This window comes from Bufo gargarizans, chromosome 7 (assembly GCF_014858855.1).
Source record: "Bufo gargarizans isolate SCDJY-AF-19 chromosome 7, ASM1485885v1, whole genome shotgun sequence".
Taxonomy (NCBI): Eukaryota; Metazoa; Chordata; class Amphibia; order Anura; family Bufonidae; genus Bufo; species Bufo gargarizans.
In genome coordinates, this window is record NC_058086.1 from 96318822 (window position 1) to 96345388 (window position 26567).

At 44.8% G+C, this 26567-nt stretch overlaps 1 protein-coding gene across 4 annotated transcripts in view; it reads left to right on the top strand.

Annotated features, from left to right (window-relative positions):
* C7H1orf112 (chromosome 7 C1orf112 homolog) overlaps positions 1 to 26567 on the top strand; it is a 674745-nt gene that overhangs the window by 87444 nt on the left and 560734 nt on the right. For all 4 annotated transcript variants that reach the window (XR_006390915.1, XM_044302156.1, XM_044302158.1 and 1 more), the window contains 2 exons: positions 11482 to 11620; positions 13843 to 13923. Coding sequence is in view for 3 of the 4 variants with exons in the window: in XM_044302156.1 (XP_044158091.1) it covers positions 11482 to 11620; positions 13843 to 13923 (220 nt within the window). In the remaining variant the exon portion in view is untranslated. The remainder of the gene's footprint in view (positions 1 to 11481; positions 11621 to 13842; positions 13924 to 26567) is intronic.

Sequence of the window (26567 nt, forward strand, 5' to 3'; positions counted from 1 at the left end):
CTCTCCCTTTTTTGCTGCTGCTTCTGAGGGTGTGTTACAGTGAGTTAGTGAGAAGATTCACCTGTTTATCCATGTCCTGTGTAGGTGCAGTCATGATAGCAGCTAAAGCTACTTTTACACTCGCGGTTTAGCTTTCCATTTATGAGATCCGTCATGGGCTCTGAAAAGCGGTCCAAAACGGATCAATTTTGCCCTAATGCATGCTGAATGGAAAAGGATCCGCTCAGAATGCATCAGTTTGCGTCCGATCAGTCTCCATTCCGCTGTGGAGGCGGACACCAAAATGCTGCCTGCAGCGTTTTGCTATCCGCTGGACGAAACTGAGCCAAACAGATCCGTCCTGGCACACAATGTAGGTCAATGCGGACGGATCCGTTTTCTCTGACAGTCTGGCACAATAGAAAACAGATCTGTCTCCCATTGACTTTCAACGGAGTTCCTGACGGATCCGTCTTGGCTATGTTACAGATAATACAAACAGATCAGTTCATGGCGGATGAATGCGGTTGTATTATAAAGGATCCGTTTTTGCTGATCCATGATGCATCTGCCCAAAACGCGAGTGTGAATGTAGCCTAATCTCCACACACTAGCTTTGAAAAAAGTTGAATTACAGCGCGATTGCACAGGGAAAGACTCTTTTTAAATGCAGATAAGTCATTAAATGGCTATAAATAGTTGTATTCTCCATGTACACCCACATTGCAGCTTAGTCTCATAGTTACGAGGCATGGTATTCAAGCATTACACTTAAATTTATCATTATTATCATCTACTCGTTGTTTGATCTTATTTATATTCATTTTAGCTTAGGCTTCTTTGTACATAATATATTTTTCACTCCTATCAATAGAAAGGGTTATTTTCCACAACAAGAATAGAACATGTTCTGTAATTTGCGGAACGGCCAAACAAATCTGCAAAAAACATACAGTGCTGCCCATAATTATTCATACCCCTGGCAAATTTTGACTTGGTTACTTTTATTTAACCAGCAAGTAATTTTTTGACAGGAAATGACATAGATGTCTCCCAAAAGATAATAAGACGATGTACAAGAGGCATTATTGTGGGAAAAACAAACAAAACATTTCTCCAGTTTTTATTTACATTTGAGCAAAAAGTCTCCAGACCAAAATGCACACCCTTTCACAAACTGTCAGTCTGTGGGAAAATCAAAAGTTCTATACCATTCCAAATAGTCCAAGCTGTTCTAAAGCGTCCTAATTACCTTGATTAATTGGGAACAACCGTTTTAATCAACTAAACAGGTGAAAAACAGCAGCTCTCTGCAGTTGGTTTGTGGACAGTCATGGCTAAGACAAAGGAGCTCAGTGAGGACCTGCGGCTGCACATTGTGGCTGCTCACAAGTCAGTCCATTTCTAAATGTTTTCAAGTTCCAATGGCTACAGTGCAAAGTATTATTAAAAAATGCAATATTTCCGCACTGTGGAAAATCTGAGGAGGTGGTGGGAAGCCAAAAGTGACACCTGTGCTCGCCAGGAGGGTACTTAGAGAGGTGAAAGAATCCAAGGATCACCACCTAGGCCATCCTGGTGAATCTGGGCTCTGCTGGTGGCAATGTCTCTGGGCAGACAATCCAACAGACCTTGCCCACTGCTGGGTTCCACGGATGCAGACCAAGGAGGACTCCACTTCTCCAGATAAGGCACACAAAAGCTCACTTGGCCTTTGCAAAAGCTCATCTGGACAAAGAATACTACTTCTGGGCTTCTGTGTTATGGTCAGATGAAACAAAAATTGAATTGTTTGGTCACAATAATTTGTCCTTCAATTGGCATAAAAAAGGAGAAGCCTTCAACCCAAAGAACACCATCCCCACTGTCAAACATGGTGGTGGGAGCATAATGCTTTGGGGGTGTTTTTTAGCCAATGGACCAGGGAACCTAATCACAGTAAACGGTATCATGAAAAAAGAGCAATACATGAGGATTCTTACGACAACATCAGGCAGTCTGCAGAGAGACTTGGCCAGTGGACATTTCAGCATGACAATGACCCAAAACACACAGCAAAAGTGGTGAAGAAATGGTTAGCAGACAACATCATTAACGTTTTGGAGTGGCCAAGCCAGAGTCCAGACTTGAATCCAATTGAGAATCTGTGGAGGCAAGAAGACCCTCCAACCTGAAAGATTTTGAGTTCATTGCTAAACATGAATGTTCAAAAATACCTGTAGAGACATGCAAAAAGCTGGTCTGCAATTATAGGAAGCGTTTGATTGCTGTAATAGCCAATACAGGCCTTTCTATTGATTTATTGAGAAGGGTAACTTTACACTTTTTGCTCAAATGTAAATAAAAGCTGAGAAATATATATATATATTTTTTTCCTCTCTCCACAATAATGCCTCTTGTACATCGTCTTATTATCTTTTGGGAGACACCCATGTCATTTCCCGTCAAAAAATTACTTGCTGGTTGAATAAAAGTAACTTAAGTCAACATTTTCCAGGGGTATGAATAATTATGGGCAGCACTGTGTATATGTATGTGTGAAGCTGAGCCCCAGGATATACAGTGGGGAAAATAAGTTTTTGCAACACTGCTGATTTTTGCAAGTTTCCCCACCTAGAAAGAATAGAGAGGTCTGTAATTTTGATCATGGGTACACTTCAACTGTGAGAGGCAGAATAAAAAAAAAATCCTGAAATTCACATTGTATGATTTTTAAATAATTAATGTGCACTTTATTGCATGAAATAAATATTTGATCACCTATCAACCAGCAAGAATTCTGGCTCTCACAGACCTGTTAGTTTTTCTTTAAGAAGCCCTCTTACTCTGCACTCATTACCTGTACTAATCACACCTGTTTGAACCTGTTACCTGCATACAAAACTGCTGTCCACACAATCAATCACACTCCAACCTCTCCACTATGGCCAAGACCAAAGAGCTGTCTAAGGGACAACGTTGTAGACCTGCTCAAGGCTGGGATGGGCCACAGGCAAGCAGCTTGGTGAGAAGGCACCAACTGCTGGTGCAATTATTAGAAAATGGAAGAAACAAAATATGGCTGTCAATCTTCCTTGGTCTGGGGCTACATGCAAGATCTAGTCTTGTGGGATAAGGATGATTCTGAGGTCAGAAATCATCCCAGAACTACACTGGAGGACCTGGTCAATGATCTGAAGAGAATGAGATTTTTTGGAACCGCGCTGCTCTGGACTATAATCTCCGGTCAATAGTGGATGGTGCCGGGCTCCAACACCTTTCCTTTCCACCCAAAAAAGGTCCAATCTTCCACAGATGGTTTCCTCTATAGGGTTCAAGGAAATTGATACAATAGTGAAGCACCCTTTGGCTTGATGTTATTAAAAGGTTTTATTGTACTCACAAGAGTCGATCAACAAAAGGCATATATCAATAGATACAATCGTCTGGTTTCTGCCCGACCCGGGTTTCGCTGCCTCGCTTCTTCAGGGGCGACAACTGCGCATATGCGCAATGGGGCCCTTTAAATAGCCCAGCTTATTTCGATAAATGAGCCGGCGGTGATCCGGATCAAATCCCATTATTGCAGAAAAGTTTCCCATCATGCATTTTACAAGTATCTTCATATACCTTCCCATTCCGCATAAAAATTAACACATATGCATATAAATAGATACAAAATTATAAAACTCTTGCTGTTATAAACAACTTGATCTCCAACACATTTATCTCTTATTCCTCATTATTTTATACACCGCAATATTATTTAGTGGATATAGATCTTCATCCCACTTAATTCACCTACAACATTACATAAATCGTCCGATTTGCGATATGCTCTATACTTAAATATTCAAATATTCACAAAGCCGTCATTAATCCTCCACCCACTTTTGTGACGTCGCTTGGGTGCTTGGTTTTAAATCAAATTCAATATTTAACCCACCTGGCTGTAGGGTTCCTAACTGGTAAATCCACTCTACCTCCTTTCTATTGATTTGCGCCAGTGAGTCCCCCCCTCGCCAGTGTGGCTTGACAATTTCTACACCCACAAATCTTAAACCCTTCGGGTTTTTTTATGCGCAAATTTGAAATGGGCAGATACACTGTGGGTCAACAGACCTTTTCTAATGTTCCGTACGTGCTCCTGTATTCTGATTTTGAGCTTCCTTACTGTCCTGCCCACGTACTGGAGCCCACAAGGGCACTCCAGTACGTATATGATATTCTCATTCTCACAGGAACAGTTTCCTCTTATACGGAACTCCATTCCATTTTTTGGGGATGTTATACAGTTGATGTTTATCTGTCGTTCTTTTGTATTCCTATTTTTACATCCTGCACAAAACCCACACCAGGTGAATTTTCCTCCTTCTTTCTTTGGCTTAATGCTGACTGGAGGGATAGCACTATGTACAAGTTTTGTTCTGATACTAGCCGCTTTTTTAAAAATAAAGGAGGGATTATCTGGTATAGTTTTTCTTAATACTGGATTGTTTTTAAGTATCCCCCAGTTCTTTCTCACCATTTTCTTGATGTTATCAGACATAGAACAGTATTTTGTCACAAAAGAGAATTTGTAATCTTTCTCACCCTTTTTTGCTTTTTCTCTCGTGTCTTTATTCTCTTCCCTTTTTTCTACTTCCACAGCTTCTATGCATACGTCTAGATTTGCCTCCTCATAACCCCTTTCAATGAATCTGTTTTTTAGCACATTGCTTTGTATTCGATAGTCTTCGACTTTCGTACAATTACGGACCATCCTCTTGAATTGTCCTTTCGGTATATTCGTGACCCAGGGCCCGTAATGACAGCTTTTTATGTCAATATAGGAGTTGACATCTGTGTCCTTAAAATGTGAACTTGTCATGAAGCGGCCATCTTCTATCCGTATGCATAGATCCAGGAAGGTGACAGAGACATTACTAATTTCTCCCACAAATTTTAAATTCCAATCATTAGTGTTCAACTGACATATGAAGGACTTGAGACCCTCCCTCCCTCCTTCCCACACTAGGAGACAGTCATCGATATATCTCCTCCAGAAGGTCAGTTTACCCCCTGGGGTGTCCGCTCCCAGTGTGGGAAGGATGGAGGCCTCCTCCCATGCCCCCATAAAAATGTTAGCGAAGCTGGGGGCAAATTTTGCCCCCATCGCCGTCCCAATGCACTGTACATAGTGCGAGTCCTTAAACCAAAAATAATTGTGATCAAGACAATAGCTGAGGCATTCCATGATAAATGTTCCCTGTGCATCTCCTAATTTCATATCTTTTTTGATCCTACTCTCTACAGCTTCCATACCCAACTTCTTCGGAATGACTGTATACAGAGATGCCACATCAATTGTGGCCATCCATGTATCTACAGTAGGGGAAACTTTTCTTGTTGGGATTTGATCCGGATCACCGCCGGCTCATTTATGGAAATGAGCTGGGCTATTTAAAGGGCCCCATTGCGCATATGCGCAGTTGTCGCCCCTGAAGAAGCGAGGCAGCGAAACCCGGGTCGGGCAGAAACCAGACGATTGTATCTATTGATATATGCCTTTTGTTGATCGACTCTGAGTACAATAAAACCTTTTAATAACATCAAGCCAAAGGGTGCTTCACTATTGTATCAATTTCCTTGAACCCTATAGAGGAAACCATCTGTGGAAGATTGGACCTTTTTTGGGTGGAAAGGAAAGGTGTTGGAGCCCGGCACCATCCACTTTTGACCGGAGATTATAGTCCAGAGCAGCGCGGTTCCAAAAAATCTCATTACCTGCATTTCCAGTGTGATACACCTACCACACTACTCCGGAACCAGCAGCAGCGCAAGCAATTTGTCCGTGTGAGGATACAGGACTGACTTTTTTATTGTTGATTTAATGATCTGAAGAGAGCTGGGACCACAGTCTCAAAGATTACTGTTCGCAACACACCACTCCGTCATGGATTAAAATCCTGCAGGTCACGTAAGGTCCCCCTGCTCATGCCAGCACATGTTCAGGCCCATTTGAAGTTTGCCAATGACCATTGGGATGATCCAGAGGAGGCATGGAGAGAAGGTCATATGGTCAAATGAGATCAAAATAGAACTTTTTTGTATCAACTCCACTCCACTTAAATGAAGCATTAGTACAACCCCAAGCACACCATCCCAACCGTGAAGCATGGGGGTGGAAACATCATACTTTCGGGGTGCTTTTCTCTAAAGGGGACAGGACGACTACATCGTATTGAAGGGAGGATGGATGGGGCCATGTATTGCAAGATTTTGGCTAACAACCTCCTTCCCTCTGTAAGAGCATTGAAGATTGTCATGGCTGAGTCTTCCAGCTTTGACAACGACCTAAATCACACAGCCAGGGCAACTAAGTTTCTCCATAAGAAGTATTTGAAGGTCCTGGAGTGGCCAAGCTAGTCTCCAGACCTGAACCCAATTGAAAATCTTTGGAGGGAGCTGAAACTCAATGTAGCCAAGTGACTTCCCTGAAACCTGAAAGATGTGGAGAAGATCTATATGGAAGAGTTTGCCAAAATCCCTTCTGCAGTGTGTGCAAACTTGGTCAAGAACTACAGGAAACGTCTGAACTCTGTAATTGCAAACAAAGGTTTCTGTACCAAATATTAAGTATTATTGTATCAAATACTTATTTCATGCAATAAAATGCAACTTAATTATTTAAAAATCATACAGTGGGATTTTCTTAGATTGTCTCACAAATAAGTATTTGATTAGGTATTGTATTTGATTAAGTATTTGAGTAGGTGTACGATAAAAAATGACAGACCTCTGCATTCTTTATTTGGGAAAACTTGGAAAAATCGCCAGTGTATCAAATACTTATTTTCTCTATTGTAACTGTTCACAGTAACAATTTTGACCAGAAGTGCCCAAGCTTTTGCATGCCACTCTAGGTTTATATGATTTGGAACAGAATTTTTTAGTAAAAAGTATAGTAAATCCTGACAAGGCTACTAGGAGGGACAGTGGGACTGATGACCCTGCCTTTTTAGGATGATTGACAGTCCTGTGTACACAGACTGATACAGGGATAGCTGTCAATCACTTTGTTGGCAGAGTAATCAGGACCCTTGTGGTCTCTCCTAGCAGTCTTGTCAAAATTTACTGTACACAGTTTTTAAGTCAGAAATCTTACTTAAAATCATTATAAATCTATATATAGTAGAGCTCAGCCTCTCTCCCTCAGTTGTATTCTCCTCTTATATAAGTTTTTCCTAAGAAAGTTACTGGTCCTGTCTTGAAATATGTCACTGTAATTGTTAAAGGGGTACTTCAGTTAGCTGAAGTTATTAGATTGATGAAGATTCCACCGATCATGAGAATTGGTCCTGTACTCTCAAAATGAATTCAGTGGCAGGTTGAACATGTGCAATGCCGCACGATACATTGACAAGTGTGTATTCTGCTGTCTCCGACAGTTCCCTAGAGTATTAATGAAGTGGCAGTGCTCATTCTCAACCTGCCGGTCCATTCATTTTTGGGAATATGGGCCTCCGCTTCTCATGATTTGTGGGTGTCCTAGTAGTCATACAGTCATGGCCAAAAGTTTTGAGAATTACATAAATATTGGAAATTGGAAAAGTTGCTGCTTAAGTTTTTATAATAGCAATTTTCATATACTCCAGAATGTTATTGGGTTAAAATGGCAGACTTGACCTGTTAAAAAGAGGGTGATGCTTGAAATCATTGTTCTTCCATTGTTAACCACGGTGACCTGCAAAGAAACACGTGCAGCCATCATTGCGTTGCATAAAAATGGCTTCACAGGCAAGGATATTGTGGCTACTAAGATTGCACCTCAATCAACAATTTATAGGATCATCAAGAACTTCAAGGAAAGAGGTTCAATTCTTGTTAAGAAGGCTTCAGGGCGTCCAAGAAAGTCCAGCAAGCGCCAGGATCGTCTCCTAAAGAGGATTCCAGCTGCGGGATCGGAGTGCCACCAGTGCAGAGCTTGCTCAGGAATGGCAGCAGGCAGGTGTGAGTGCATCTGCACGCACAGTGAGGCGAAGACTTTTGGAAGATGGCCTGGTGTCAAGAAGGGCAGCAAAGAAGCCACTTCTCTCCCCAAAAAACATCAGGGACAGATTGATCTTCTGCAGAAAATATGGTGAATGGACTGTTGAGGACTGGGGCAAAGTCATATTCTCCAATGAAGCCTCTTTCCGATTGTTTGGGGCATCAGGAAAAAGGCTTGTCCGAAGAAGAAAAAGTGAGCGCTACCATCAGTCCTGTGTCATGCCAACAGTAAAGCATCCTGAGACCATTCATGTGTGGGATTGTTTCTCATCCATGGGAGTGGGCTCACTCACAATTTTGCTCCAAAACACAGCAATGAATAAAGAATGGTACCAAAACGCCCTCCAACAGCAACTTCTTCCACCAATCCAACAGTTTGGTAAAGAACAATGCATTTTCCAGCACGATGGAGCACCGTGCCATAAGGCAAAAGTGATAACTAAGTGGCGCGGGGGACCAAAACATTGACATTTTGGGTCCATGGCCTGGAAACTCCCCAGATCTTAATCCCATTGAGAACTTGTGGTCAATCCTCAAGAGGCGGGTGGACAAACAAAAACCCACTAATTCTGACAAACTACAAGAAGTGATTATGAAAGAATGGGTTGCTATCAGTCAGGAATTGGCCCAGAAGTTGATTGAGAGCAGAGGTCCTGAAAAAGAAGGGCCAACACTGCAGATACTGACTCTTTGCATAAATGTCATGTAATTGTCGATAAAATCCTTTGAAACGTATGAAGTGCGTGTAATTATATTTCACTACATCACAGAAACAACTGAAACAAAGATCTAAAAGCAGTTTAGCAGCAAACTTTGTGAAAACTAATATTTGTGTCATTCTCAAAACTTTTGGCCACGACTGTACACCCAGCATTCTATCCTGTAGATAGAGGGTAACTTTATCTAAGTAGACTACCTCTTTAACCTCTTTTTTTTTTTTCATTTTTGTGTGAATTTTTCTTACCCATCTTCCTTGAACCATAACGGTTTCATTTTTCTGTTCACATATCTATATGAGGGCTTATTTGTTGTGGGACAAGTTGTACTTTGTAATGCAACCATTTAATATGGCATACAATTTAGTGGAAAACAGTAAAAATATTCCAAATGGGGGGGGAATTGGCAATATTAATTCCTCCAGTTTTACAGGTTTTGTCCCTATGGCGATCCCTTTGTGGAAATACTGGCCCATGCCCTTCATTCTCTGGCTCAGTACGATTACAACAATACTACATATGTATAGGTTTTTTATGTTTAAATGGTGTAAAAAAATTTACATCCCCATATTCTGACTCCCATAACTATTTTTTATAGCTTTATCTACTGAGCTGTTTGGGGGCTCATATTTTTGGGAACGATCTGTAGATTTTATTAATACCATTTTGTGTGAATTGTTTTCATCCCATTTTATTGCATTTTTGGGGGGTAAGAGAAGACATTTGCGGTATTGGAAATTTTTTATTTTTATATTTTAATACTAGCTTTTTATGACTTGGTGATGCACATGGTGTTTTACATTTTTTTGTTATTTATGTATTTATTTTATTATTGTACGGAAGGGGGGGGTGATTTTACATTTTTTATATATATTTTTTTTTACTTTTTATTTATTTACTTTACTTTTTTATGGTTTTGTTGCTTCATTGATACCGGTAAGAAGCCCGGCAGCACACGCTTCGTTTTATTTTTAGCCTTTAGATGCCGTGATCACACTTAATTACTTTAAAGGGGTTGTCCAAGTAATATTTATTGATGACCTATCCTCAGGATAGGTAATCAATATCAGATCAGAGGGGGTCCAACATCCGGCACCCCCTCCGATCAGCTGTTTTGAAGAGAAGGCGTGCGCGGTGTCGGCGCTGTCTCCTCTTCACTGTTTATCTTCTAGCCGTTGCATCTGCAGTGGTGAGCAGGTGTAATTACAACAAAGCCGTCCCATTCATTTCAATAGGAAAGCTTGGGTGTAATTACACCTGCTCACCACTGCAGATGCAACGGCTAGAAGGTAAACAGTGAAGAGGAGGCAGCGCTGACACCGCGCAAGCCTTCTCTTCAAACAGCTGATCGGAGGGGGTGTTGGGTGTCGGACCCCGCCGATCTGATATTGATGACCTATCCTGAGGATAGGTCATCAATAAATATAACTTGGACAACCCCTTTAAATCTTTGTTTGAAACAGCAGAGACCTGCCGGCCATGGGGCCGCTGCACGGCCGAGCAGGCACTATGTTTTCATATGGCTCCAGTGTTGTACATGTATGGCAGTGGTAGAAAGGGTTAAAGGGGTTGTCCAACTACAACTTATCCCAATTCACAGGATAGGGAATAAGTGTCTGATTGGAGGGGATCTGGCTTTCACTAGGATGAGGGTCAGTGTCCCCTGTTTGAATTGAGCTGCAGTCATGCAAGTGTGTCTGCCGCTCGATTCCACTCTGGGGCTACCAAAGAGAGCCACATAAAATCTGTATACCATGGATAAGGGATAAGTTGTTGTCATGGTACAACCACCTTAAAGATCTTTATATGTTAATATATTATGGATTTTTATTTGTGATGTGAGGTCAGAAGAGACATCTGGTTATGGTGCTGCATATCTCACTGTAGTTTGCCACCCTGGTACATTATGTAATGCAGTAACTGCACATTTTGACACAGGTTTAATAGCAGTTTGCATCCAGCCTTATATTAAAACCCTTTTAAATTCCTCATTTTGTGTTATTTTGTACACAAAAGAGGACATTTTTTACACCCTGTACTTCTTCTGAATTCTGGATTCAAATTTTTTTTTAAAAGTAGGGCTTTGCGACTTTTCATGCTGACATGCGCCAAAATGTTGTAACTTTATGTATTTCTACACCACTCACTCTAGTTTTGAAAAATGACTGGGAAAGTGGGTATGATTAGTTATGTTAATGAGACATAAAAAAAAAAAAGCTATCATTTCCAGACAAAACGGTTATGCTGGGTCTAAATGTCCTGATTTGTCGGGCATATTATCAGGGACAAACTTTCCTACGAATGTTCATTCTTGACAATCTACCTGCTGTCTAAAGTGCCATTTAATCACCTGATGAATGAGTGAAACTGTCATTTGTGCAGGCAAGTAAATTGTTTCTTGGCAGCAGATCGTGCGGTCTAAACAGCACTTTGTTTCCCAGAAACAATGCAGCTGTATAAGCTACTGCAATCTCTCATTCTCATAGAGTGGAGGTGATCACTGCATGTAAATGCAGCTCTTCAGCTATCTTCACCAAGCAGCCTGTTTTTTGGAAGAAATGCTTCCTTATCAATAATTGTTTGCTCCTCTGGCTGTGTAAACCTGCCATTAGGTTTAATGATGTGCCAATTTAACATACAGTATGCAACAGTTGATGCATTTGATGCAAAGTACTAACGCTAAACTGACTTCAAATATTCCCCTCATGAGAAATTCCCCCCCCAGCCCAGTGTATTCTTGAAAAACATGCATAACAGCTATATCCTAATTTTTTAGACAGACCCTCAAACATCACACGTTGGTAAAAGGTCACCTGCATCATGATGACATTATAAGATCCTTGTGTGATGACATTCTGCAGTCATTCCAGTCATGCTTACATCTGGCAGAGCAAATGAAACATGCAGGAACACAGGTAAAAAAATAAGTGTGACCTTTTTTCAGTCAGGATAATTCTGTGTAATCAGAATACACAATGTACTTTCAGGTACTTATTCGTCAGCCATTATGTTGCTTACTCCCACTTATAATAGATCCTTGCTTTCTGGACTGATTTGCATATGTCTTCCCAGAAACAACATGATGAAGTTCTACGGTGGACCTAAATGCCATCAGAAAAATGTGGATGAACTGCACTGATATGACATTGTCAGATGATTATTAAAGGGGTTCTCTGAGCTTAGTAAAATAACATTATAAAGATTACTTAACTTTCTAATTGCCAGCTATTCTTGGCCACTATTTAGTCATCTTTGACATCTTGACAAGTGTGTAGCGCTGACATACTGTAGTATTCTGGCCTCAAAGGTATGTTGAGTGCTGTACCCAGCTGACCCATAAAAGTGAATGGAGAGATAGACATTCATATGCACCTTACCACACTTGATTTTCTTTGGGAGTCATTTACTCTGCATAACTTCGGCATATATCCAGCGCATAACGTTATTAAGACTGGTGTCTAAAACGCTGGTCTTAATAAATGACAGTTGTGATGTGGTGTGATATTCTCTAATTTACCGTATTTTTCGCCCCATAATACGCATCCCCACCCAAAAAAAGGGTGGGGGATAAATGCCCCTGCGTCTTATGGGGCGAATACTAATGACCGCTTCCATTATGGAAGCGCTCTTTAGTACTGTTGGACCAGGAAGCGATGAAGGCTCTGTACTCACCACTTCCTGGTCCTCGGCTGTCGGCTCGGAATGCTGCACACAGCGTGAGGGCGCTCTGTGACCTCACGCTATGCGCGCAAGTTCACAGCATAGCCGACAGGATGAAGAGGATTGCGATGTAGGTGAGGAGCGGGTCCACAAATTCCGTATCTGCCCCATAGAAATGAATGGGTCCGCAATTCTGTTCCGCAAAATGCAGAACAAAATTACTGACGTGTGAATGGGGCCTTAAGGACATTTTTATAAATGTACACCTATTTAATATCCATTATTGGAGGCAATATGGTATTATAGCAGGGTTTGGACTTAATCCTCCATTTTACAGATCTATGTGGTACAATTTCCTAAAGGGAACTTTTGTTTGAACTACAGGCAGCATGTTATAGAGTAGGAGGAGCTAAGCAGATTAGTATTTAGTTTTGGAGAAAAAGATTCAGGATAAGGCTTCTTTCACACTAGCGTTCAGAGCGGGTCCGTCTGATGTTTCATCAGACGGATCCGCTCCTATAATGCAGACGTTTGCATCCGTTCAGAACGGATCCGTCTGCATTATAACTTAGAAAGTATGAAAGTAGCCTGAGCGGATCCGTTCAGACTTTACATTGAAAGTCAATGGGGGACGGATCCACTTGAAGATTGAGCCATATGGTGTCATCTTCAAGCAGATACGTCCCCATTGACTTCCATTATAAGTCTGGATGGATCCGCTCGCTTCCGCACGGCCAGGCGGACACCCGAACGCTGCTTGCAGCGTTCAGGTGTCCGCTCACTGAGCGGAGGCTGAGCGCTGGCAGACGGATGCATTCTCAGTGGATCCGCCTCCACTGAGAATGCATTAGGGCCAGACGGCTGCGTTCAGGGCCGCTTGTGAGCCCCTTCAAACGGAGCTCACGAGCGAACACCTGAACGCAGGTGTGAAAGTAGCCTAACCTATATTTCATGCATTTAAATTCCTGCTCATTTTGGGCTTTGAAGTCAAGAAGGTGATGCCATCGGTGACGGACTCTGTATTCACAGTCATAGAAGGAAGGCTGACTGTCACTGATGGGACCATTTCCTTGACTTAAAAGCCTAGAATGAGCAGGAATTTTAGTGTATAAATGACATACTGATTTTTTTCTCCTATAAAACTATATACTATTCTGCTCATCTCCTCCTACTCTATAATATGCTACCTGTAGCTTAAATTGCATATTCATGGTGACAGGTTCCCTTTAATACAAGCCCATGTTGCCTTAGACTGTATCTACTTGTGCCTCTGAATTTACACTAAATATTTTTTTAATCCATGAGAAAGCATGGTTTTCCCTCTCTATTGAATGCAATTTTACTTGCTTCTAGGAAACGCTATTACGTTACAGAGGCACCATACAACGTCAAGTGTTGTTGTAAAGGCTGCATGCAAATGTTAATGTGTGTATAGACCCTAACTTAGCTCACACAAAGCCTTTTTTGTTTTGCCTAGGAAAGTACTGACCAAAGATTATTCCAGAAAACTGTTAAGCTGTGTCGATTCTTTGCCAATTCCCTTGTGCATTACATCAAGGTAAGTTACTTATAGGTTATGCCTAGAGAAGAAAAAATAGAGAGAAAACAAGCACAGTGGCATTTCATAGGGAATCATTCTCACAAATACAAAAAAGGAAAGGAAAAGGAACCAGAGTTGGTTCCGTTAACCTGGGCTGGTTGTACTAGTAACACAATTTTGTATAGGCTCATTGAGTTCCTTGATGTCCATCTTCAACAGTGCAGTACAGGAATAAGTGTCTGATTTAATGGGGTTGTCATTTAACCGCTCCAGGACCGCCGTACGCAGGATTGCGTCCTGCCGGCGGTCCTGCTATTCTGGGTGGACGCATATACGCGTCCTCCCGCGATACCCGAGATTTCCTGTGAACGCACGCAGGCGCGCCCCGCTCACAGGAACGGAAGATAAGAGAGTTGATCTCCAGCCTGCCAGCGGCGATCGCTCGCTGGCAGGCTGGAGATCTGATTTTTTTTTAACCCCTAACAGGTATATCAGACGCTGTTTTGATAACAGCGTCTAATATACCTGATACCTGGTCCTCTGGTGGTCCCTTTTGTTTGGATCGACCGCCAGAGCACACAGGTAGATGTGTAAAGTAGCACCAAACACTACACTACACCCCCCCCCCCGACACTTATTAACCCCTGATCACCCCATATAGACTCCCTGATCACCCCCCTGTCATTGATCACCCGCCTGTCATGCTCCGTTCAGACGTCCGTATGATTTTTACAGATCCACGGATACATGGATCGGATCCGCAAAACACATACGGACGTCTGAATGGAGCCTTACAGGGGGGTGATCAATGACAGGCGGGTGATCACCCATATAGATTCCCTGATCACCCCCTGTCATTTATCACCCCCCTGTCAGGCTCCGTCCAGACGTCCGTATGATTTTTACGGATACATGGATCGCATCCGCAAAACACATGCGGACGTCTGAATGGAGTCTTACAGGGGGGTGATCAATGACAGAGGGGTGATCACCCATATACACTCCCTGATCACCCCCTGTCATTGATCACCCCCCTGTAAGGCTCCATTCAGACGTCCGCATGTGTTTTGCGGATCCGATCCATGTATCCATGGATCCGTAAAAATCATACGAACGTCTGAATGGAGCCTTACAGGGGGGTGATCAATGACAGGGGGGTGATCACCCATATACACTCCCTGATCACCCCCTGTCATTGATCACCCCCCTGTAAGGCTCCATTCAGACGTCCGCATGTGTTTTGCGGATCCGATCCTTGTATCCATGGATCGGTAAAATCATACGAACGTCTGAATGGAGCCTTACAGGGGGGTGATCAATGACAGGCGGGTGATCACCCATATACACTCCCTGATCACCCCCTGTCATTGATCACCCCCCTGTAAGGCTCCATTCAGACGTCCGCATGTGTTTTGCGGGTCCGATCCATGTATCAGTGGATCCGTAAAAATCATACGGACGTCTGAATGGAGCCTTACCAGGGGGGTGATCAGGGAGTCTATATGGGTGATCACCCCCCTGTCATTGATCACCCCCCCCCCCCCCCCCCGTATGGCTCCATTCAGACATTTTTTTGGCCCAAGTTAGCGGAAATATATATATTTTTTTTGTTTATTTTTTCTAACTAAGTCTCATATTCCACTAACTTGTGTCAAAAAATAAAATCTCACATGATCTCACCATACCCCTCACGGAATCCAAATGCGTAAACATTTTTAGACATTTATATTCCAGACTTCTTCTCACGCTTTAGGGCCCCTAAAAAGCCAGGGCAGTATAAATACCCCACATGTGACCCCATTTCGGAAAGAAGACACCCCAAGGTATTCCGTGAGGGGCATATTGAGTCCATGAAAGATTTAAATTTTTGTCCTAAGTTAGCGGAAAGTGAGACTTTGTGAGAAAAAAAAAATCAATTTCCGCTAACTTATGCAAAAAAAAAAAAATTTGATGAACTCGCCAGGCCCCTCATTGAATACCTTGGGGTGTCTTCTTTCCAAAGTGGGGTCACATGTGGGGTATTTATACTGCCCTGGCTTTTTAGGGGCCCGAAAGCGTGAGAAGAAGTCTGGGATCCAAATGTCTAAAAATGCCCTCCTAAAAGGAATTTGGGCACCTTTGCGCATCTAGGCTGCAAAAAAGTGTCACACATCTAGTATCGCCGTACTCAGGAGAAGTTGGGGAATGTGTTTTGGGGTGTCATTTTACATATACCCATGCTGAGTGAGATAAATATCTTGGTCAAATGCCAACTTTGTATAAAAAAAAATGGGAAAAGTTGTCTTTTGCCAAGATATTACTCTCACCCAGCATGGGTATATGTAAAATGACACCTCAAAATACATTCCGCAACTTCTCCTGAGTACGGCGATACCAGATGTGACACTTTTTTGCAGCCAAGGTGGGCAAAGGGGCACATATTCCAAAGTGCACCTTTCGGATTTCGCAGGCTATTTTTTTACACATTTTGATTGCAAGGTACTTCTCACACATTTGGGCCCCTAAATTGCCAGGGCAGTATAACTACCCCACAAGTGACCCCATTTTGGAAAGAAGACACCCCAAGGTATTCCGTGAGGGGCATGCCGAGTTCCTAGAATTTTTCTATTTTTTGTCGCAAGTTAGTGGAATATGAGACTTATGAGAAAATCATCATTTTCCGCTAACTTGTGACAAAAAATAAAAAGTTCTATGAACTCACTATGCCCATCAGCGAATACCTTAGGGTGTCTACTTTCCGAAATGGGGTCATTTGTGGGGTTTTTCTACTGTCTGGGCATTGTAGAACCTCAGGAAACATGACAGGTGCTCAGAAAGTCAGAGCTGCTTCAAAAAGCGGAAATTCACATTTTTGTACCATAGTTTGTAAACACTATAACTTTTACCCAAACCATTTTTTTTTTGCCCAAACATTTTTTTTGTATTAAAGACATTTAGAACAATAAATTTAGTGAAAAAATTTATATATGGATGTCGTTTTTTTTGCAAAATTTTACAGCTGAAAGTGAAAAATGTCATTTTTTTGCAAGAAAAATGTCATTTTTTTGCAAAAAAAATCGTTACATTTTGATTAATAACAAAAAAAGTAAAAATGTCAGCAGCAATGAAATACCACCAAATGAAAGCTCTATTAGTGAGAAGAAAAGGAGGTAAAATTCATTTGGGTGGTAAGTTGCATGACCGAGCGATAAACGGTGAAAGTAGTGTAGTGCAGAAGTGTAAAAAGTGCTCTGGTCATGAAGGGGGTTTCAGCTAGCGGGGTTGAAGTGGTTAAGCAAATTGCATTTATTATGTCGAGGAAACTAATACAAGTCACGGCAAGGAGTGGGTGGAAGATGATATGGAGGATGATGAAGTCCTAAACCCCAAATGTAATCAAGGTCACTAGAGTGACGTGTGCAGTTCGGATGAAGAGCTGGTGGTCATGCAGCAGCAGCCGCACAGCAAAAGAGGGAGCAGGATGCAAAAGCAGAGCGTCCGGCCCCAAACCAGTATGCCTGCTACTGCCCACCGCGCCCAGTGACTGAGCACACCAAACCCAGCTCCAAAGAGTTCTCTGGTGTGTCAGTTTTCAGACAATGTGCTGACAACAAGATGTGAGTTGTTTGCACGGTGTGCAGTCAGACCCTGAAGTGAGGCATAAATGTTCTAAACCTGAGCACCACCTGCATGACCAGGCATCTAAATGTAAAGCACCAGCTGCGAGTGAAGTACACACTGGAAAAACCATGAAAGAGCTGAGGCTCCCCCTGCTCCCTCTTCTGCTGCGGTTTCAGCCTTCCCCCTTCCCCCTCGAGCAACAGGGCCGCCTTTCTGCCGGCAAACAGAGGATGTGACCGCAACGCCCCCAGCAATGTCGCTGATCATCTCCACACTGTCCCATGGAAGTGTTCAGTTGTCCCCCAAACACTGTAGAGATAGAAGTACCCCCTACCCACGCACGATCCCTGGCTCTGAATGCCAGCATTTCAAAATTCCTGGCCTTTGAAATGCTTTCATTCTGTCTGGTGGAGACAGAGACTTTTAAAAGCCTTATGGCGGTGGCTGTCCCACAGTACATGGTTCCCAGCCACCACTACTTTTCTAGGCAGGCCATCCCTGCCCTGCACAACCAAGTGGCGGACAAAATCAGGTGTGCACTGGCAAGGTCCACATAACCACTGATACGTGAACCAGTAAGCACGGGCAGGGACATTATATCTCCCTAACTGAACACTGGGTAAATGCAGTGGCAGCTGGGCCTGAGGCAGAAAATGGTTTGGCGCATATCCTTCCGCCATCGAGGATTGCTGGACATTTCTTGTTGCTTCCTGTTGCCTCCTCCTTCTATTTTGCTTCCTCCTCTACCGTTTCCTCATCCGGTCAGCGTAACACCTGCACCACCAACTTTAGCATAGCCAGGGGGAAGCGACAGCAGCTTTAGGCCTAGCAGGTTTGATGCACATCCCTTGCCTGGCGCATGTCCTAAACTTGGTGCGGAGGTTCCTGAAGAAATACCCCGATATGTCAGAGCTGCAGCAGAAAGTGTGGGCCGTCTTTGCGCGCTTTCAGAGTTCTCACCCTGCTGCTGCTTAGAGATGTTAAAAAGGTATATTAGACGCTGTTTTGTTAACACAGTCTAATATACCTGCTACCTGGTCCTCTGGTGGTCCCTTTTGCTTGGATCGACCACCAGAGGACACAGGCAGCTCTGTAAGTATCACCAATCACCACACTACACTACACCCCCCCCCCCCCCCCCCCGACACTTATTAACCCCTGATCACCCCCCTGTCATTGATCTGTAAGGCTCCATTCAGACGTCCGTATGCGTTTTGCACCGGCAATGTGTTGGCCCGATCAGGCCTGATCTTGTGCGCACACTTGCGTTCAGTCCACCCCACCGCAGTGACAGAATTATTTTTTTCTGATCACTGCAGAAACACCGTAAAATCGCTGTGGCGCTATAAAGATCACTTTTGAGGGGCATGTCGAGTTCATAGAAGATTATTTTTTTTTTTTTCGTTTTTTGTGGTTTTTCTTACAAAGTATCATATTCCACTAACTTGTGACAAAAAATTAAATCTTAAATGAACTCGCCATACCTCTCACGGAATCCAAATGCGTAAAAATGCCCTGTGAAATCCTAAAGATAGTTTTATGGGAAAAAAAAAAAATCTGTATGTCATTTATACACTTAAATTCCTGCTCATTCTAGGCTTTTAAGTCAAGGAAATGGTCCCATCAGTGACAGTCAGCATTCCTTCTATGACTGTGTATTTTTACATATACCCATGCTGGATGAGCGAAATATCTCTGTAAAATGACAACTTTGTATAATAAAAATGGGAAAAGTTGTCTTTTACTGAGATGGTACCCCTTGCCGAATAAGGGTGACACCAAGTCCCAGACTATCTTCCCACTGCTCCCCAGGTAGTCAGGGCAACCGACCGGCTCCAGGGTCTGATCTTTTCCCTCATAGACACGAAATTTGTGTGTATAGCCTGTGGCCCTTTCACAGAGCTTATACAATTTGACCCCATACCGGGCGCACTTGCTTGGGATGTATTGTTTGAAGCCAAGGCGCCCGGTAAAATGTATAAGGGACTCGTCTATGCAGATGTTTTGCTCTGGGGTATACATATCTGCAAATTTCAGGTTGAAATGGTCTGAGGGGCCGAATTTTGTGGAGCCGGTCAAAAGCAGGGTGGCCTCTGGGACGGGAGGTGCTGTTATCACTAAAGTGCAGGAAACGCAGGATGGTCTCAAATCGTGTCCTGGACATAGCAGCAGAGAACATGGGCATGTGATGAATTGGGTTCGTGGACCAATATGACCACAATTCATGCTTTTTAGTTAGACCCATGTTGAGGAGGAGGCCCCAAAAAGTTTTAATTTCGGATACTTGGACTGGTTTCCACCGGAAAGGCTGGGCATAAAAGCTTCCCGGGTCAGCGGTTATAAATTGTGTGGCATACCGGTTTGTCTCTGCCACAACTAAGTCTAAGAGCTCCGCAGTCAAGAACAGCTCAAAAAATCCCAGGGCCGAACCGATCTGAGCTGTCTCAACCCGAACTCCAGACTGGGCGGTGAAAGGGGGAACTACAGGTGCGGCTCAAGTTGGGGACTGCCAATCAGGGTTTGCCAGCACCTCTGGGATTCTAGGGGCTCTACGGGCACGTCTTTGTGGTGGCTGCGACGGGGTCACTACTGCACGTGCCACCGTACCAGCTTCAACTGCCCTTCTGGTGCTCGCTACTTCACCATGTTCTACGGCAGTGCTGGTACTAGGTCCAGGAAGGGCTGGGCTGCTGGTGTATGCCTCACCACGTAATCCAACAGCACCAGCCCCCCTCTGCTGCTCTTGATGCGGATCCTGCGGTCTAGCGACACAGGGCCGGGTATGCCTGGTGCTTTCAGGGACCTCAGCCTCCTCGTCCGAACTTTGGGTCAGAGAGCCACTGCTTTCTACAGGTTCGTATTCTGACCCGCTAGATTCATCAGATGAGGGTTCCCACTCCTCATCCGACTGGGTCAGAAGCCTGTAGGCCTCTTCAGAAGAATACCCCCTGTTTGACATGTGGGCAATTAAATTTAGGGGTATTCCCTGAGACTACACAAGAAAAAAAAAGCAAGCCTGTCTTACAAAGGGGAGGCCGCTGCGGTTGATAAAAAATATCAAAACTGATTTTTTTTTTTCATCGCCGCAGTGCGTGTAAAGTGATTGTGCAGCGATCAAAAAAAATTTTTTTTTGTCACTGCGGTGGGGCGGGCGTGGGTGAACGCACGTGTGGGCGACCGATCAGGCCTGATCGGGCAAACACTGCGTTTTGGGTGGAGGGAGAATTCAAGTGACACTAATACAATTATAGATCTGACCGTGATCAGTTTTGATCACTTCCAGATACTATAAAAGTACAAATGCTGATTAGCGATACGCTAATCAGCGAATAACGGACTGCGGTGCAGTGGGATGGGCGCTAACTGATCCCTAAACTACCTAACCAAGGGGCCTAAACTATACCTAAAACCTAACGGTCAATACCAGTGAAAAAAAAAGTGACAGTTTGCACTGATCACTTTTTTCCTTTCACTAGTGATTGACAGGGGTGATCAAAGGGTTAATAGGGGTGATCTGGGGGCTAAGTGTGGTGTAGTGGGTACTCACAGTGATGTGTGCTCCTCTGTTGGAACCAACCGACTAAAAGAAGGAGCAGAGGAGCACAACAGCCATATAACCCTATCATATTTACAAATATGATGGGTTAAATGGCTGCTGATTGTTTTTTTAAAAATCAGCAACTTTCCAGCCAATGATCGTGGCCGGCAGGTTGCTGACGAAATACTTTGCTGCGAAATGCCGGCCCGCGATGCGCATGCGCGGGCCGGCTGTGACGTAATCTCGCGTCTCGCGAGATGATGCGCAGATGCGTCCAGGAGGAACAAATCAACCACATCCCGGACGTATCGGTGCGTTAGGCGGTCGGGAGGTGGTGGAGTACACAGGACCGCCCCCCCCCCCCCCCCCGGTTGCCGGGCAACCAGGAGGCTTCCTTAGTCAGAAGCCAAACATAAGGCTGAGGGTGGTGACGGAGGGTGAAGCCCTCCCCCAGCCTGAGTAGCCTCTGTGGTCTGGAATAGTGCATGTGCACTACGCTTGTATCCCCGTGCAGGTGCGTGTGGCTTGTGTACCGCTCAGGCGCACCCGGCGTCCGACTCGGGCAGGCTCACTGGCCACATTGACGTCAGGTGTCCTGTCAGGAGGAAGAGGAGGAGCTATCTGTGCCCGTCAATCGCGCCTGCAAACCCGATGCAAAATGGCTCCCCTGGTTCCCTGACAGCCAACTACTGCCAGTGCACAGTGACACCACTCATATCTGGTGCCACAGAAGATTACATAAAAAAAAAAAAAATGCAATTTTGACTGTAATGTAATTGCAGTTACTTGGCTGCAAGTGTGTTTGTCAGGCCTACAGTGTCAGCGTGTACTGTGCCAACTACTGCCAGTGCACGGTGCCACCACTCATATCTGGTGTCACGGTAGATTACATTTAGAAAAATAAAAATGTTGACACTAATATAATTGCAGTTACTTGGCTGCAAGCGTGTTTGTCACGCCTACCGAGTCAACGTGTACTGTGCCAACTACTGCCAGTGCACAGTGCCACCACTTATATCTGGTGTCACAGTAGCTTGCACGCATAGTACAACTAATTTTAAAAAAAATTACAGGCAGAGGCAGGCCACCCCGCAGGGGCAGTCGTGGTCGTGGTGCTGTGATTTCCTTTGGACCTAGAATAATGCCCAGTGTTCAGAGGCCACATACCCTGAACTCGAAAAGTTCTGAGGACATATTTGACTGGCTAACACAGGACACCCAATCTTCTACAGCTTCCGCTCAGAACCTTGACGCACCATCCTCCTCCAGCTCAGACGAGTTGGAAGCAGGGGGAGGTCGTCTCAAGGAGCTACCGACACAGTCAGACAGCATGTATCGGCACCCAGGGTCAGCCAGACGGAACTCCAATCAACGCACGCATCGGCACCCGGGATCAGCCGCCAGACAGCACGCCAATCAACGCATGCTGTTGGCACCACCAGAATGCCGTCATTGCAAAGCTCAGCAGTGTGGCATTTTTTTTTTGTGTGTCTGCCTCTGATAACAGTGATGCCATTTGCAACCTGTGCCAAAAGAAACTGAGTTGTGGCAAGTCCAACACCCACCTAGGTACAACTGCTTTGCGAAGGCACATGATCTCACATCACAAACACCTATGGGATCAACACATGACGAGTACAAGCAACACACAAACTCAAAGCCACCATCCTCCTCCTGGTCCAGCATCTTCAGCCATGTCAACCACTGCTATCCTCCTTGCCCCCTCTCAACCACCCGCCACTCCGCCTTGAGCAGTTTCTGCTCATCTGCCCACAGTCAGGTGTCTGTCAAGGAAATCTTTGAGCGTAAGAAGCCAATGTCACACCCCCTTGCCCGGCGTCTGACAGCTGGCTTGTCGGAACTCTTAGCCCGCCAGCTTTTACCATACAAGCTGGTGGAGTCTGAGGCTTTCAAAAAATTTTTTAGCTATTGGGACACCGCAGTGGAAGGTACCCGGCTGAAATTTCTTTTCACAAAAGGCAATCCCCAACCTGTACTCTATTGTGGAAAATGAAGTCATGGCATGTCTGACACAGTGTTGGGGCAAGGGTCCATCTGATCACTGATACCTGGTCTGCAAAACACGGTCAGGGCAGGTACACTCACCTAAAGAATTATTAGGAACACCATACTAATGCGGTGTTGGACCCCCTTTTGCCTTCAGAACTGCTCAGGTAGCCCGTGGCATTTAAATGATGGCCAATTGGCACTAAGGGGCCTAAAGTGTGCCCAAGAAACATCCCCCACACCATTACACCACCACCACCAGCCTGCACAGTGGTAACAAGGCATGATGGATACATGTTCTTATTCTGTTTATGCCAAATTTGGACTCTACCATTTGAATGTCTCAACAGAAATCGAGACTCATCATACCAGGCAACATTTTTCCAGTCTTCAACAGTCCAATTTTGGTGAGCTCGTTGAAATTGTAGCCTCTTTTTCCTATTTGTAGTGGAGATGAGTGGTACCCGGTGGGGTATTCTGCTGTTGTAGCCCATCCGACTCAAGGTTGTGCGTGTTGTGGCTTCACAAATGCTTTGCTGCATACCTGTCACGGCTTAGGATGGGGAAAACCCTCAGCCGTGTGATGCCATGAGATGTTAGTGGCTACTCGGCCAGGACAACAGAATAAGGGAGCAGGTCACCTAACGCATCCCTAATCCGACCCTAACTCCTAGCTGCATGAGCTGACCTTGAAGGTAGGAGGGCCCATGCTCAGGAACCTCGGATCCCTACTCACCCTCCGCCGATCCCTGAACTGGGAGCTGGGTAGACCACCTGTTCCTCCTGGATGCGGAGAAACAGGAGTCTAAACTGGCCGAGTTGCAATGGGATATAACCATAAACAGACTATGGATATGGCAGGAGAGTGAAAGACTTCCACCTCTACCTGCCACAGATACACTGACTGGATCCCTGGACACAAGTGCTGGCTGTCCACACACAAACATAAAAGGACACAGCACACATAAACACACAAGGACCCAGAACCATAGCTGCAATAATAACAGACACCACATAGACATAAACTTAACATCACAAAACATATTGTATCACAATTTATGACCACAAGGGTGGCCCTCATTGGCAGATAGTAGATGGGACCAGGAGAGTGCCTCCAGCTTACTACAAGGCTGGAGTACCCCTCAGAACTCAGGTCTCAACTGAGGTTAAATAGCCCATGTAGCCACACCCACGCAGACGCACCCAATGCTCACAGACTAGGAAGGGAATTAACCCTTCACACACCAGGGAAGGGAAGACAGCAACTAAAAGGGGAATACACACAATAAACCCCGTGCACACCAGACATACGAAGTGCATACATACATACACACACCCAACCAGGTGTAACCGCATGCACTTGACAGCAAGCTGCCTAGCAACAGCTCAGGCTGCTATATTGCCAAGTACAATCATGTTACCAGCGGCAACCACACGTGAGGCAACATTCCAGCAGCCCTCACCATGTGGTTGACAATAAAACCAAACCGCAGGAAACTGCATGCGGATTCTGAGTCACGACCATGACCATGGTCGTGACAATACCTCGGTTGTAACGAGTGGTTATTTCGGTTAACGTTGCTCTTCTATCAGCTTGAATCAGTCGGCCCATTCTCCTCTGACCTCTAGCATCAACAAGGCATTTTTGCCCACAGGACTGCCGCATGCTGGATGTTTTTCCCTTTTCACACAATTCTTTGTAAACCCTAGAAATGGTTGTGCGTGAAAATCCCAGTAACAGCAGATTGTGAAATACTCAGACCGGCCAGTCTGGCACCAACAACCATGCCATACTCAAAATTGCTTAAATCACTTTTCTTTCCCATTCTGACATTCAGTTTGGAGTTCAGGAGATTGTCTTGACCAGTACCACAACCCTCCATGCATTGAAGCAACTGCCATGTGATCGGTTGACTAGATAATCAATTAATGAGAAATAGAACAGGTGTTCCTAATAATTCTTTAGGTGAGTGTATATCGCAGTGTAAACCTGCTGATGGCTGCCAAGCATGGAATGCGTGGCTCTGCAGAGGAGTTGGTGACACCGCCATTACTTGCAGGCAGGCCTGCTGCCACCTCCTCTACTCCTTCTGCTCCATCCTCTTCGCTAACCTCGGCTGAGTCCTCTTCTGCTGCTGCGTCTTGCTCCACATCAACTGCACCCCCCAGCTCCCCAGGGGCTATTCCACATCCCGGATACGACAGTGTCACGCCGTCTTGGGGTTGACTTGCCTGAAAGCAGAGTCACACCGGACCAGCACTCCTGTCCGCCCTGAACGCACAGGTGGATCAGTGGCTGACTCAACTGGAGATCGGCAAAGTGGTGTGTGACAACGGAAGCAATTTGTTGGTGGCATTTAATTTGGGCAAATTGACACATGTGCCGTGCATGGCACATGTGTGTAATCTGATCGTACAACGCTTTGTGCATAAGTACCCAGGCTTACAGGACGTCCTCAAGCAGGCCAGGAAGGTGTGTGGCCATTTCAGGCGTTCCTACACGGCCATGGGGCACTTTTCAGATATTCAGCAGCGAAACAACATGCCAGTGAGGCGCTTGATTTGCGACAGCCTGACACATTGGAATTCAACACTCCTAATGTTCAACCGCCTGCTCCAACAAGAAAAAGCCGTCAACAGCTATTTGTATGACAGGGGTTCTAGGACAGCCTCTGCGGAGCTGGGTATTTTTTTGCCACGTTACTGGACGCTCATGCGCAATGCTTGTAGGCTCATGCGTCCTTTTGAGGAGGTGACAAACCTAGTCAGTCGCACCAAAGGCACCATCAGCGACATCATCCCATTTGTTTTCTTCCTGGAGCGTGCCCTGCGAAGAGTGCTGGATCAGGCCGTAGATGAGCAGGAAGAGGAAGAGTTGTGGTCTCCACCACCACCAGAAACAGCCTTATCAGCATCGCCTGCTGGACCTGCGGCAACGCTGGAAGAAGAGTCAGAGGAGGAATGTGGCTTTGAGGAGGAGGAAGACCAACCACAGCAGGCATCCCAGGGTGCTCGTTTTCACCTATCTGGTACCCGCGGTGTTGTAAGTCGCTAGGGGGAAGAACAGACCTTCAGTGAGATCAGTGAGGACGAGGAACGGGACATGAGTAGCTCGGCATCCAACCTTGTGCAAATGGGGTCTTTCATGCTGTCGTGCCTGTTGAGGGACCCTCGTATAAAAAGACTGAAGGAGATCTACCTGTACTGGGTAGCCACGCTACTAGACCCCCGGTATAAGCAGAAAGTGCCTGAAAATGTTACCGAATTTCCGGAAGTCGGGAAAGAGGCAGCAGTTCCAAAACAAGTTAAAAAGTATGCTTTACACAGCACAACAGGAATCTAACAGGGGAAGAGGTGAAAGTAATCCTCCTCCTACCATGACCACGCCGGCAAGGACAGGACACTTTACAGACGTGTTGTTGATGGAGGACATGCAGAGCTTTTTAAGTCCTACGCATCGCCACAGCCCCTCGGGGTCCACCCTCAGAGAACAACTCGACGGACAGGTAGCAGACTA